Source organism: Dipodomys merriami, unplaced genomic scaffold (assembly GCF_024711535.1).
Source record: "Dipodomys merriami isolate MVZ:Mamm:240054 unplaced genomic scaffold, mDipMer1.0.p SCAF_8, whole genome shotgun sequence".
Classification (NCBI taxonomy): Eukaryota; Metazoa; Chordata; class Mammalia; order Rodentia; family Heteromyidae; genus Dipodomys; species Dipodomys merriami.
Window position 1 is genome coordinate 16,008,999 of NW_027206401.1, and position 15,228 is coordinate 16,024,226.

General features: G+C 43.9%; 1 protein-coding gene across 1 annotated transcript; it reads left to right on the top strand.

The window, feature by feature from the left end:
- The first annotated feature begins 260 nt into the window (after nucleotides 1-260).
- Nucleotides 261-13,341, top strand: Fuca2 (alpha-L-fucosidase 2). The gene is made up of 7 exons (XM_070010102.1): nucleotides 261-552; nucleotides 3,124-3,311; nucleotides 4,049-4,388; nucleotides 7,495-7,705; nucleotides 8,756-8,946; nucleotides 10,740-10,848; nucleotides 12,982-13,341. Exons 1-7 carry the CDS (start codon nucleotides 314-316, stop codon nucleotides 13,120-13,122), a joined length of 1,419 nt encoding a protein of 472 aa, XP_069866203.1. The 5' UTR covers nucleotides 261-313; the 3' UTR covers nucleotides 13,123-13,341.
- Nucleotides 13,342-15,228: the final 1,887 nt, after the last annotated feature.

Sequence of the window (15,228 nt, forward strand, 5' to 3'; positions counted from 1 at the left end):
TCCGCTGGGCTGCGCACGGGTTCTGACAGTGGGGGGGTGGGGGTGGGGAAGGGGGGGCGGTCCCGCTGATTTCCGGGTGGGTTTTGTGGAGGGCAGAGAGGCCTGCCCCTGTCCCCCCTCCTCCCCCCTCCCACCCCGGCCTGGCGAGTGAGTGACAGCCGCTCTCCCCGCCCCCATCAAGAGCCATCTGGTCACCAGATCGAGCTGGCCTTGGTCAGGTGACAGAGGAGGAGCCGCGGGAGGGCGGGCGGCGCGGCAGCTGGGCTAGTTGGCCCGGCGGAGGACCGGCGGAGGCCCGGCGGAGGAGGACCGCATGGCCCCGGGGCTGGCGAGCGCGCGCCGCGCGTTCCCAGGGCGGCCGCCCCTGGCGCTGGCGCTGCTGCTGCTGCTATGGCCGCCGGGGAGCTCGGCCCGCCGCGCCGCGCGCTTCGACCCCACTTGGGAGTCGCTGGACGCGCGGCCGCTGCCCGCCTGGTTCGACCAGGCCAAGGTCGGGATCTTCATCCACTGGGGTGTGTTCTCCGTGCCCGCCTTCGGCAGCGAGTGGTTCTGGTGAGTGCGCCGGGCCGGCTCTCCGGCTCGGGCTCCCCGGCCCGGGCGCAGCTCCGGGGCGGCTCCGGGCTGCGCCTCCCGCGCTGGCGGCCCCGCGGCGCGGGCGGGGCGCGCTGGCGTCCGGCTGCGCGAGCGCGCAGCTCCGGGGCGTGAGTCCCCGCGGCCCGGGCTCTGCGCCCCGGTGTGTACTCGGTTCCACCTCGCGAGGCCACGGTGGGCTGCTTCCCGCCCGGGCGGGTCGTTGCGGCCAGGGGTGCGGGGGGGGGTGTCACCCCGCAAGTGCACCTGCACCTGCTCCACCTCCTGACCCCTGAACGCCCCGCGGGAGCCACTGAGGGGCTCTTCAGGGCGGAGCGTTGCAGTTGTGGCACCAGGACTTCCTGCTTTCCTTCCTGCCGGTCCTGGGCCTCGAATTGAGGGCCGGACCTTGTCCTGGAGCACAAGGCTGTAATTGAGACACAGGTCAGCTTCCAGCCGGTTGCTAGTTAATTGGATGGAGATCAGAGTCTCAGAGACTTTCCTGCCCCTGATGGCTTCAAACCCTATCCTCGGATCTCAGCCTCCCGAGTAGTGCGGTTTACTGTGGGTCCCTGTGGTAGGAACTTTTGTTGTTGTTGTTTTTTAAAGAATGGTACCCCAAGCAAACAAACAACAAAGAACAACAAACCTTTACGTTGTTAATAGATCACTGTATGAAAGATAAAGCACGTTAAAGTGCATTTGGTTTTACTTAAGGATCAGAGTCAACATCTGCACATGATCCCTTGAACGTGATCCCATGGTACTTTTCCCAATTAATTGCTCCAAGTAATAAGATAAACATGTTACTACACGTATTTATATATGTAGATGTGTATCTCAGTGTATGTGTGTCTGGCTGTGTTGCTCTGGACAGTTTATTTCTTTGTAGTGCAATTAAAAAAGGTAAAAAAGGCAGGCGGGCATGGTGGTTCATGCCTGTAATCCCAGCATTCAGTTGACTCAGAGGATTAGGAGGTCAAGGCCAGCTTGGTCTTCATAGCTAGTTCCAGGCCAACTTGGGTGAGACTGCCTCAAATAAACAAACATAAACAAGTAAGTAAAAGCTGGTGCAGACCCTGCCTCAAATACATACATACAGGCCTACATACATATATACACACATACGTATGTCCATATACAGTGCAGGCTGGAGGTATGAGTTAGTAGTAGGGCCCACCAAACAGACCCCAAACTCCCACATTAAACAAAAGTGCTTCAATTCATCAGTTGGCTTTTCATTTTGAGGTTCCAAAAACCCAACTGAAAGATGTAATAGGGGCTCAGGATCTCACAGAACTAGACATTTAGAGGGAATCTGTCAGCACACTGATGAAATTGATGACATAGGCATTTTCCGTGGACTTGACCCTTGTAGTCATATGACGGAGGCCAGCCATCATAAGCCCACATGGCCTTCAAGCTTGCCCCAGTAGAGAGCCAACTTCTCTTTGTCTCAGGAAGCAGACCATTCTTGGTCTCCCAGATTGCCTTCTCCTCCTCATCCACAGCCTGGCTGGGTTGCACACCCATGCTGTAGCTGCCACGTAAGCTGGTACAGTAGGTAGGTGACTTTGGACCGGAACATGTCTTTGGCACTGCATCTGATGTCCTTGAGTGAAGTCTTGTCAGCCAGTATAGGCTCCTGGTCATTTGGGAGATGTAGGGCTCACTATGGAAATATTCTTACAGAGGGGGAGGAGCTGGACCAAGTAGAGGTGGGCCAGAGACAGGGGCTTGCATCTAGGTCATGAGGACAGTTCCTGATGGGTAGATCTACCGTGTTTTAGATAGTTTTCATTCCGCCCCTACCCCTGTAGCTTGAACTCAAGGCCTTGAGTTTTCTCGGCTTTCTTGCTCACGCTGGTGTTCTGTCACTTGAGTCATGCCTCTAGTCCTGCTCTTTGCTGCTTATTTTGGACTTTCATGGACTTTTTTGGGGTGTGTGTGTGTCAGGAATGGCTTCAAATTGTAATACTCCAGATCTCAACTCCTGAATAAAACTAGGATTACAAGTGTGAGCTACAGTGCCTGGTTCAGATGTTCTTTTTGTTAAGTTACCAGAGTGAAGCTGTTTGGGGTCAATATAGTATTGCCCAGAAAGAGTCTGTGTCACAAGTATGTTTTAAATTTGAATCAATCTATGAAACAACAGCGTCTTCATAATTTTACTCTTACCAGCCTTTCTGTATCACTTCTGTCCCCCACCTTCCCTCATCACATTGTTTAGGTTTTACATATCTTCTTGGCTTTAGAAACCTTCATCCCTCTGGTTACAAAGTCACTTAATACGTCAACACAGGTGTTATATGTGGTGCTTTAAAGATTGGGGAATGAGAATGGGTTGTCTAGAACTCCTGTTTCTGAGCTGAGAAGATTTCATGGTGGGACAGGTGCCAATGGGACAGGAGGAGGGTGGCGTGGCTTGTAGTCACAGGATGTGGAGGTAACACTTGAGAAAGGGGGTGGACACCGGAGGAAGGGGAGGGCGGGGTTGTAATTTCAAATGTATGCATCCATGTGGTGCCTGTGTTTATTCCTCTTCTCCCATAGGTGGTACTGGCAAAAGGAAAAACGACCACAGTTTGTAAACTTTATGAATGATAATTACTCCCCTGGTTTTAATTATGAAGATTTTGGGCCACAGTTTACAGCCAAGTTTTTTAATGCCAATCAGTGGGCAGAAATTCTTCAGGCCTCGGGGGCCAAATACGTTGTCTTAACTTCCAAGCATCATGAAGGTAAGTCCAGAGCAACCACCCAGTCTACAGCTTTACAGCGGGTGCATTTAAAGTACAGAATTAGTGGGAAAGAATGTCCTGTGGTGTGTGTCCTCTCTGTCACCTCCTCCTACCCCTTAATGAGCTCTCAAGGTGTAGGGATGAAAACATTGTCAGGAAACACAGTCCTCAAGCAAGCAGTGTACCTGGCTCTTGGAGCAGACAAGAATCTTGCAGGAATCTAACTCAGCATCTTCATTATCAATGGTGGTGACCTTTGATTAGCCGGGAGAGGTAGAAGCTGTTCCTCTCTGTGCCAGAAGTTGCTAGGTATATAACATGAGGGTTTCCTCACAGATCTCAAAGTCTGTAAGGAAGAATACTGGGCCATCCAGTCCTCACAAGGAGCCCCGAACTTTCCCACATTGTTTCTCATCAGAACAGAATGTGAGAGATGGGTGGGGGGAGTATAGGTGGGAAGGGGAGAGAACAATGGAAGGGGTGACATCGATTAAGATGCATTGTACTCACAAACTCACATGTTGAACGAAACCTTTTTGTACAACTACCTGAAGATAGTAAAATCATAGGTAAATAAAAAGCAGAAGATAGACCATGAAAAAAACCATCATGAAGCACTTGTTTGTATAAGCAGTTATTTATGTATCGTATCTGATTTGTTCTGACATATTTGTGGGTTACATTTACTGAAGTAAAGTTGATATTGCCTTACAAGGATTTTAAATCTTCTTCCTCAGGTTTTACCCTTTGGGGTTCAGAGAATTCCTGGAACTGGAATGCTTTGGATGTGGGGCCGAAGAGGGACATTGTCAGAGAACTTGAGATGGCCATTAGGAACAGAACTGACTTGCGCTTTGGACTCTACTATTCGCTTTTTGAGTGGTTTCATCCGTACTTCCTTCAGGATGAATCCACTTCCTTCTCTACGCGACAGTTTCCATTTTCAAAGGCATTGCCTGAGCTCTATGAGCTAGTAAACAGGTATCAGCCAGATGTTCTGTGGTCAGATGGAGATGGAGGAGCAACGGATCAATACTGGAACAGCACAGGCTTCCTTGCGTGGCTGTATAATGACAGGTATGTTGTATCTGCCTCAGACGCTTCTAAGACACGTGGAGCATTCTAACTCCCAGGCTTCTTAAAGTATTTCCTTTTAGATGTATTCATAATTTGAGGTGGGGGGAGGGTATCATTGCAAACAGTGCTTATTAGTTATAGCAATATTTTCTCCAAACTCTTCAGGAGTTAAATTTAAAACATGCCTTATTTTGAAATTAAGATAAGAAACAACAACAAAAAAACAACAACACAAGATCTCTGGGTTCCAGTGGCTCATGCCTATAATCCTGGTTATTCAGAAGGTTGAGATCTGAAGATTGTGGTTCAAAGCCACCCTGGCCAGGAAACGCTGTGAGATTCTTTTTTTTTTTTTTTTTTTTTTTTTGTCGGTCGTGGGGCTTGAACTCTGGGCTTGAGTGCTATCCCTGTGCTCTTCAGCTCAAGGCAAGCACTCTACCGCTTGAGCCACAGCACCATTTCTGGTTTTCTAGTGGTTTATTGGAGATAAAAGTCTCATGGACTTTCCTTCCTGGGCTGGCTTTGAACCACAATCCTCAGATCTCAGTCTCCTGAGTTGCTAGGATTACAGGCATGAGCCACCGGTGCCCGGCTCATCTGTGAGATTCTTATCTCGAATTTGCCACCAAAAAGCTAGAAATGGGGCTGTATCTTAAGTGGTAGAGCACTAACCTTGAGCTCAGGGACAGACTGACCTGAGTTCAGACCCCAGAACTGGTGTGTGTGCACATGCGTGCGCAGCACCAAAGACTTTTGACGTTTTCATTTTAGCTACGAGGGAAGCAATGACAGGTGGACTGTTGTTCAAAACTATCCTGATCAAAAATTTTTCAAGATCACCTCAACCAGCAAAAAGCTTGACACAATGGTGTGTGCCATTTATCCCAGCTACGTGAGAAGCGTAAATAGGATCATAGTCCATGCCAGTGCAGACAAAAAATGAGAGACTCTTTGAGAAAAAATGATTGGATAAGTGGCTCAAGTGCATTAAGAACGTGAGTTCAAACGTCAGAACCATTAAAAAGAAAAAGTATTCATTTCATTGGTCCCTATTTTTATCTCCTACTCTGTTCTTTTAGGACCAAGACATCATTGCTCCTGACTATGTGTCCTTCCATTCTTTTGATTCCTTCTTTTTGTTGTTTTTGTTTGTTTGTTTGTTTTACCTTCCAACAGGCCTGGCCACCTTGTTGATGTCAGTCTGCCTCCTCTTTTCCTTAACTATCAAGATCTTACCTTCTGTTCTTTCCTGGCATATTCAAGGTTGTCTAAGAGAGCATGGAGCTCTGAGGAGGTCCTCCGTTAGTTTGCTTAAGTAGAAGGTGCTCGGTACTTTGCTATGAAAACAGGCAGTCCTTTATATGTGCTTCCTGGATTCCCAAAGGGCCCAAACAAAAATGTTCTGAAGAACTCTTGAAATTACTCAAAGCAGCAGTGTCTCCAGACCTTCTTCCAAGGGGAAAACCCATCTTCTTCAATGTGGTGAATCAAAACTGTTCACTGTAAGTGGAACCCAGTTTCCTCTGTGTGAACTACCAGTCATGATAAGAAATATTGTGGGGAAATTGGAATGGATAAAGAAAACGTAGAACATATACACAATGCATATTCAGCCATAACCAAGAATGGAATCATGTAGTTCCAGGGAAATGGTTGGAACTGGAGATCATCATGTTGAGAGAGAGAAACCAAATTCAGAAAGACAAATATCACATGATGAGGGAAGGGGAGACTGAGAAAGGGAGTGGGGGGGAAGGAGAGGGTGATGTAAGAAATGTGATCTAGGTCCATTATCTTTCATTATACATGTATGAAATAGTATATGTTTTAAAAGGAGAGGAGAGAATGGGATTAAGAAAAAGTAATGATGAACTTGAAGACAGTACAGTAGACTCTTGCTATCTGCAGGAATCTTGTTCCAAGGAGACTACCACTGTGGAAAAACCACACATGCTCGGGATGCCTAGAGTTCAGGACTGTACAGCAGAAAAGGGATTCATTTTTCCCATATGCACACGATGTGCCACGTCTCAACAAATCTCTGACTTTCACATGATTGTTTAGATTGAGCACATTTTTACCTTGCTTTTTGGAAGACATATTTGCACAAAACTAAGGGCAGGGAAACACTAAACAGACTACTCAGTGACTTAAACACAGCGACAAGTAAGTAAAACTTGCTAAGAGCATCTCCACATCAGCTGAGCTGTGGAATGTACATGGGGGAATTTAAGGTGTTTTTTAAAAAATTTTCTTTTTTTTTTCTTTTGAGGATACTTTTGGGGATTTGACTTCTGGCCTTATACTTGCTAGGCAGATGCTCTACCATTTGAGCCACACCTTCAGCTCTTTTTGTGTTAGGTTTTCAGAAAGGGTCTAGCCTTGGGCTGTAATCTTTCTATTATGATTCCTCTGTAGCTGGTATTATAGGCATCTGTCACATGCCTCTGCTTTATTTAGCTTTTTCATTAGGCACTTTTTCATTAGGCACTTTTTCATTAGCCTAGTATGTATATGTACATGCCATATATATATATATATATATATATGTACACTATCTGTGTGATATGTATTGCATATATGTATGGTATATAATACATATCACAAATATAAAAGCTGTGTGTACATGTGTCTATAACATATATGTATATTACACATGTTATATAATAGGTTTAATATTATATATGAAATACATGTAGATTAATCCTTGGAAAGAATACTAATTGAGTTTAAATTCAGTTTTGGCTGCCATTCACAGTGTCAGAGGTGGAGGTTCAAATAATCACATAATACCCTTCCTTATGCGGGGCACTGGCCTGAGTATTTCATCAGTTACTTTTGTTCTAATAATGCTAAGGGAATTCATTATGGAGAGCAGTTAGATAACATGCTGTTGTTCTGTGAGTAAGGACCCCAGTTACCCCAAGTCTGTTGGACTTCATAACCCTGGGCTTTCCACTCATAGGCTATGGCCATTTTTAGGAGTGACTTTCAGATAGAACTGTCTACAAGTGGCATTTCCTTTTGTATTAGAAACCACTTTGTTATTATTATTATTATCATCATTATTATTGTTGTTGTTAATTTAAAGTGTTTTTCCTTTCAGCCCAGTTCGGGATACTGTGGTCACCAATGACCGCTGGGGAGTGGGCTGCATGTGCAAGCATGGCGGTTACTACACCTGCAGCGATCGATATAACCCGGGACATCTTTTGCCACATAAGTGGGAAAACTGCATGACAATAGACAAATCGTCTTGGGGCTACAGGAAGGAAGCTTGGATTGGAGACTATCTAACAATTGAAGAATTGGTGAAGGTACTGTACAATGTCTGGTAGCTAGTTTTTTGTTTTTTTTAAAATAGGGTTTCACTATATAACCTAGATGAGTCACAAATTCATGGTTCTCCTACCTCAGCCTCCTCAGAGAATGCTGGGATCACAGGCCTATACCACCATGCCTGGCTCCTCTACTGGAATATTGAAATAGTCTCTCTCTTTTTTTTTCCTTTGGTGCCAGTATGGTGTCTTGAACTCAGGGTCTAGGCTCTATTCCTTAGCTTTTTCACTCAAAGCTGGTGCTCGGCCACTTGAGCCATTGTTCCGCTTCTGGCTTTGGGGTAATTAATTGGAGATAAGAGTCTCACAGACTTTTCTCCAAGGGCTGGCTCTGGACCTCAGATCTCAATCTTGAGTAGGATTACAAGCCTGAGTCACCAATGCCCCGCTTGTAGTATTCTTAAATGTGAGATTGTACGAGAACTATTTCTTGTAATCTGGGTTCTTTGGTGGCATGCAAACACAGATTATTAGTATAATCTATGCCTCTACTTCTAGGTAGTGACTATGTACATATAAAAATGCATGATCAGGGCTGGCAAGTTGGCTCAGTGGTAGAGTGCTTGCCTCGTATGCATGAGGCCCCGGGTTCGATTTCTCAGCACCACATAAGCAGAAAAGTCTGGAGTAGCACTGTGGCTCAAGTGGTAGAGCGCTAGACTTGAGCTGAAGAGTTCAGGAACAGTGCCCAGGTCCAAAGTTTGGGCCCCATGACTGACAAAAAAAAAAAAAGCATGATCAGCTGGGCATTAATGGCTCCTATCTAATCCTAGTTACTTAGGAGGGTGAGATCTATCACAGTTCAAAGCTAGCCTGGGCAGCAAAGTCTTATCTCCAATAAACTACTAAAAAAACTCTTAAGTGGAGCTTTGGCTCAAGTGGTACAGTGCTAGCTTTGAGCAAGAGAACTAAGGGAAGGTACCCAGACCCTGCATCCAAGACCCGGATTTGCACCAAGAAAAAAAAAAGAAAAGCAATGTAAGTAGAATTTTTCTTTTCTGAGAACTGTGTTTATTCTTAATTTTTCAGCAACTAGTGGAGACAGTTGCTTGTGGAGGAAATCTTCTGATTAACATTGGCCCCACATCAGATGGCATCATTTCTGTCATTTTTGAGGAGAGACTGAGGCAAATGGGGAGCTGGCTGAAAGTCAATGGGAAAGCCATTTATGAAACCAGCCCTTGGCGATCTCAGAACGACACTCTTACCCCAGAGGTGTGGTAAGTCTTTCTGGTTGTCTAAAAGTAATATTCGATAGGGCAAGGCACTTAGAATTTCTCAGAGATAGAAAGAGAAAAGGAAGATTAGGGAGAAATCAGAAGAATACTATACAGAAACTGCATGATAATTTAGTGAGATACAAAGGGAAGAAGGAAGGAGAAGACTTGGCATGTTTTTAAACGGAATGTCTATCCATTTCTGCTGAAGTCATTTCTAGAGATAGCAGAGTACAAATTTCAGTTAAGAGCAGTGAGCTTTTTAAAAAAATAAAATTGTAAGCTGTTCTAGTAAGTAAAAATGGTTAATTGATTGGCGAATCTAAGATAGACTACAATTTAGTCAGTTTGGTAAATTCAAACTTTCAGGTAAGACATACCACCAAATTAGCAAGAAACCCCCTCCCCCCAGAGACAATAAGTTAAAATCAGCCAAAACAGAGAGGATAGTGGGAAAATGGTAGGGTATGAAGCACTGGGAGTATCTGGCTTGCTTCCCTAGTCGGTAGTTGTACTAGTAGAATTTGTATCATGATTAACAAGTACCAGAAAAAATAACTTGACTCCATAATCATTATGGGAATAAATGCAGATAAAAGCTACTAAGGTACAACCTTGCATCCATTAGAAAGCTACTACTTTAAAAAAAAGTAATAAATGGTAGTGGAGACATTGGAGAGATTAGAACCCTTGTGCCTTGTTAGTGGGAATGTAAAGTGGTATAGCCATTTGGGAAACACTGTAGTAGTTCCTTAAAAAAGAGCGGGCAAGCCAGTGGCTCACACCTGCCATCCAAGCTACTCAGGAGGCTGAGATCTGAGAATCACGGTTCAAAGCCAGCCTGGGCAACAAATCCAAGGAACTCTTATCTCCAGTTAACCAGCAAAAAACCCCAGAAAGCTGGAAGTGTAGACTTGACTCAAGTGGTAGACCACCACCTTGAGTGAAAAAGCCAAGTGAGAGCATAAGGCCCTGAATTATTCAAGCCCTATTTCTTGTGTGTGTGAGCACACACACAGTCATACAGAAAAATAATCAACTGTACTTTTTCCACTTTACCATGAACTTCTGGGTATGTCTAGAAACACATGCATTCTTGGACAAGGGTAAATTAGCTCATCTTGGCTTTAAGACCAACCCTGTTTTCTAGATCCCAAATCATTCCATGCAAGAGTTCTCCTTTTTTGAGTTCTCCTTTTTTGGTCCTCATCTTCAGTTCCTCCTGTTTTAGTAGCTGCTTTCCAAAAGTCACATAGGAACAGGTTCTTTCCTTTCCTCTCCCCGTCTTTTCCCTTCCCTTTTCTCCCTTCATCCCTTCCTTCCTTTCTCTCCTTCCTTCCATCTCTCCCTCCTTCCTTCCCACCCTCCTTCCTCCCCCCTTTCTTTCTTTTTCTTTGCTTGCTAGTACTGAGGCCCTAGGTGCTGTGTCTTACCTTTTTTTCCCCTCAAGGTTGGCACTCTTAACATTTGGTCTGCATTTCTGGGTCTATTTTCTGGGTAATTGGAGACAAGAGTCTCATGGACTTTCCTGCCCAGACTAGCCTCAAAATGTGGTCTTCAGATCTCAGTCTCCTGAGTGACTAGGATCAAAGGTGTGAGCCACTGGTACCCAGCAACAACTTTTTTTTTTTAATGTTGGAGTAGTAGAAGGGGGGGGGTGCTTTTTATAGCACTAGGAAGTGGGTAGATATTTGCAATATGAGAATAATTCTGTAAAACAATCCCACACCTGACCCAAGGATGAGAAACATAGGCTATAACTTGTCATAATGCTTTTTATTTTAAATTCTAACCAGGTACACAGCTAAATCTAAGGAAAAGTCAGTCTATGCCATTTTCCTTAGATGGCCCACCTCTGGACAGCTGTTCCTTGGCGAGCCCAAAGCTAGTGTGGGGGCAACAGAGGTAAGAGGGAAATGTGCATTTATTAGTTTTTAAATTGTTGACTAAAATGGTCCGGTAAGAACATAACTTCTCCTCTTAGAATAACCATAAAATGAGTCTTAAAATCGATAAATATTTAGCAAAAACTTTGAAATTTTTCCTAAGAAAAGTAAGCTTAGAGCCACATATTTTGGCTATAAGCTCATAATCCTACCTACTTGGGAGGCTGAGATTGTGAGGATTACAATGCAACGTCAGCTCAGGCAAAAAGTTTACGACTCCATTTCAACCTATTCAAAAAAAAGCTGGCTTTAGTGGTATGGATCTGTCACCTAGACAAGACTTTAGGTACTCTACTGTCCTGGAAACATAAAAAGGACTGGAGGCATGGCTCAAGTGGTAGAGCACTTGCCTAGCAATCTCAAGGCCTTGAACTTGAACTCTAACACTGCTAAAACAAAACAAATTCCTCAATTTGTAAGCTGCAGGATCTCCATGCATGTAATGTAATAATAATATCCTTCATAGTTTTTCTCTGTTCAAGTTCACTGAATGCACCCAACATGAATTTTTTTTTTTAAAACTAGAATTCAGGATTTCCCCTAATTATTCCCCAGAGCACATCTGAAGAAAAGTAAGACGGCATGACCCTGCTGTTCCAGTCAAGATGGTGGTAGTCATTAGTTAATGTGTTGATTCATTTGGAAGTTTTCCTATGCCACCTCTTGCAATTAATTTCCAACACCTATCAGGCAGAAAGAAGACAGCTCAACTCTAACATTGAACTATAGCTTTAACAGGTGCTGCTAAAGCTCGTGCTTATAATTCTAACTACCGAGGCTGATATCTGGATGATCAAAGACAGCCAGGACAGAAATGTTCACTACACTCGATCTCTAAAGTGTTAGAAATGGCTTGAGATGTTGAGATGTCCCATAGAAGTAAGGACACCAACTCAAAAAGGAACTAGCAAGGCAAAGTCCAGAAAGGTGTATCCTCAGCCAAAAAGTCTGGGGAGCAAGCACTCAGCATGCAGGCCACTCCCTTTTTATTCTTAGTCAAGCCCTCTGCTTGCACTGGCTAAGCCCAAGTTCACAATATGCAAAAGGATGTGGCTTCATTAACAGGGTATAACTAAAATTCAAGGAGATTCTAACAGGATGTTTTAATTAAAATGCAGCAGAAGGATGTAGCTAAAATGTAACAAGGGCCAAGCCACTTGACCTCTTCAGGAAAACATTTCTCACAAGGTTGACAGAAAGGAAGCAAATGATTTTGATTAAAAAAAAAAAAGAACTTCTTTCACACAAATAAACAACAAAAAACAGGGCTAGAGCCTTGACTCAAATGGTAGAGCACCAGATAAGCAAGTACAAGGTACGGAACTCAAACCCCAGTACTGCCAAAACTAAGTACAACTGGAAAAGATAGACAATAACATTAACCTTTTGCCTAGATTCTCTTTGGAAAAAAAAGTACTGTCAAAGTGCATTTTTTTTTTTCAATTGATCCATCTGATAGGTAAAAATGTATGGCTTAGAGTAACTGTAGAACTTATAGAGAACTACTTTCTTGAATTCACTGAGTATAATTGAGACAGGGTATAAAACAATTCTAGTAATTGTTGATTAGACTTACACTATTATGTATTCTTGGGAGATTATTGGCAAACATGGGGAGGATTGGAGGCTGACCTGGAGAAGGGAGCTTTTCTTCAAACGTTTCATGTAAGAAATGGGCAGGCCCACGCTGGGCAGATTATTTCAGTCATTTTCAATCCCTACTCTAATGCTCCATTCAACCTTCACTATTCTCCAATCTGCACACTTTTTTTCCCTCTTGTGAGTAACAGAGGAGTAAGATAGAGGCATTTATATAGGGTTGTGAATACCATTTACTCAAATAGCATGTGAACAGGTAAAGGTTAAAAACATGAATATTCTGTGCCGTGTGTGTGTGTGTGTGTGTGTGTGTGTGTGTGTGTGTGTGTATGTATGTGTGTGTGTGTGTGTGTGTGTGTGTGTGTGTGTGTATATATATATATATATATATATATATATATATATATATAAATACCAGTCATTCCTTCCCCATAGAACATATGAGTCAAAGAGATACATTAGAAAACATCTGTGTTTATGTTTTTTATTTCAGGTGAAGCTACTAGGCCATGGACAACCACTTAACTGGACTTTGGCCAAGCCAAGTGGCATTATGGTAGAGTTGCCGCAGCTGAGCATTGACGAGATGCCCTGTGAATGGGGCTGGGCACTTGCACTGACAAATGTAACCTAACATGTACCAGAGGCCCACACTGGTTAACCTGAGCTCTAAGGACGCCATGTGTTTACTGTGATAGCACATGGAGAAAGCAAATGTACCACTGACCAAGAAAAGTCAAATAATTAGGCAATGCAGCCCTTTTTTCCCTTCTCCCTAAGTTCTTCACTAAATCACACGTGGCAACCATTTTAGCTTTCCTCTGAATTTTTCCATAAAGTCTCTTTAACATTGGATTTGTGTCTATGTGTAAGTCAGAGGTAGAACTTTGTTTTAGAGCAACTAGGAATTGGTGATGCTCTCCTATTCCTATGTAGGGTACCTGGAAATAGAACCTTTAAAGAAGTTATTGAGGTTGCATGAAGGGATCATGTGAAACTATAAAGCTTCTACACAGCAAAAAAAAAAAAAAAAAAAAAAAAAGAGAGTGAGAGAGACCTTTATCAGAATCAATAGACAATCTGAAATTGGGGACAAATCTTTGCCGGCTATTTTTTTATTGGCTGAAGGATTAATCTCCAGAATATAAGAAGGGATCCAAATATTAAATGCCAAAGAACAAACAACCCAATTAATGAGTGCGTAAATGAATTAAACAGTTTTCCAAACAAATAGAAATGGCCAATAAATAGATGATGAGCTGGGCACCAGTGTAATCCCAGCTACTAAGGAAACCAAGACCTGAGGATCGTGGTTCAAGGCCAGCCCAGGCAGGAAAGTCTGTGAGACTCTTTATCTCCAATTAACCAGCAAAAACCAGCAAGTGGGCTGGGTGCTGGTGGCTCACTCCTGTAATCCTGGTTACTCAGGGGGCTGACATCTGAGGATCACGGTTCAAAGCCAGCCCAGGTAAGAATGTCAGTGAGACTCGTATCTCCAATAAACCACCAGAAAACTGGAAGTAGCACTGTGGCTCAAGTGGTAGAGCACTCACCTTGAGCTGAAGAGTGGAGGGACAGCACCCAGGCCCAGAGTTCAAGCCCCGTGACCGACAAAAAAAAATCGGCAAGTGGAGCTGTGGTTCAAGTGGTACAATGCCAGACTTAAGTGATAAAATTAAGGTATAGAACCTAGGCCCCAAGTTCAAATCCCAGTACTTGCCCACCTCTATGCCCTTCCCCCTGCCCAAAAAAAAAAAAAAACAGATGCAAATATGTTCAACATAGCCACCAGGGACACTCAAATCAAAAGGACACAGAGATTCCATTTTACCCCAGTCTCAGTAGCTAATATGAAGAAAACAGCAATAGCCAGGCTCCAGTGGTTCACGCCTGTCATCCTAGCTATTCAGGAGGCTGAGTGAGATCTGAGGTTCATAGTTCAAAGCCAGCCTGGGCAGGAAAGTCCGTGAGACTCATCTCCAATAAACCACCAGAAAACCGGAAGTGGCACTGTGGCTCAAATGGTAGAGTGCTAGCCTTGAGCTGAAGAGCTGAGGGACAGCGCCCAGGCCCAGAGTTCAAGCCCCATGACTACCACCACCAACAAAAAGGAAATAGCTATAGACACTGGCAAGGATGGGGTGAAGGAGGAACCTTATGCCTTATACATTGTTGCTAGGAGTGTGAAGTAGTGCAGACACTATACAAGTCAGTATGGAGGGCCCTCAAAACACTATAAAGTCTGAACTACCCTATGATTCTGTTATAGCACTCCTGGGCAAATAGCTGAAGGAATATAAATGAGCATGCTGTAGATACCTGCACACCCATGCTTATAGCAGTACTATCACAGCAGTCAAACTGTGGAACCAGCCTAGGTGCTCATCAACTGATGAACAAAACATGTGATGGACTCATACCTGTAATCTCAGCTACTTGGAAGGCAGGTAAGGGAGGATTGTGGTTGGAAGCCACTATCTAGTGCAGGAGAACTAGAAACCTGATCACAAGATTATGATAAGCTGGGCATGGTGACACACACCTGTAATCCTAGCTACACAGAAGGTGTAGGTAGGAGGGTAGTGGGCTGAGAAGAGCAGTGGTCAAGTAGTCCCTGGCAAAATGATGCCCTATCTGAAAAAATCAATAAATAATAAAAACTAGAAAACATGGCTCAAATGATAAAGCCCCGAGTTCAATCCCTAGTATTCCCGTCCCCCCCACCCCCACATGAACTATG

Excerpts from the sequence above, each read along its gene's own strand:
- Fuca2 (XM_070010102.1), top strand. The coding sequence starts at position 314 with ATGGCCCCGGGGCTGGCGAGCGCGCGCCGCGCGTTCCCAGGGCGGCCG. Across the intron at positions 3,312-4,048 it reads AACTTCCAAGCATCATGAAG|GTTTTACCCTTTGGGGTTCA; the intron begins GTAAGTCCAGAG and ends CTTCTTCCTCAG. Across the intron at positions 7,706-8,755 it reads CAATTGAAGAATTGGTGAAG|CAACTAGTGGAGACAGTTGC; the intron begins GTACTGTACAAT and ends TTAATTTTTCAG.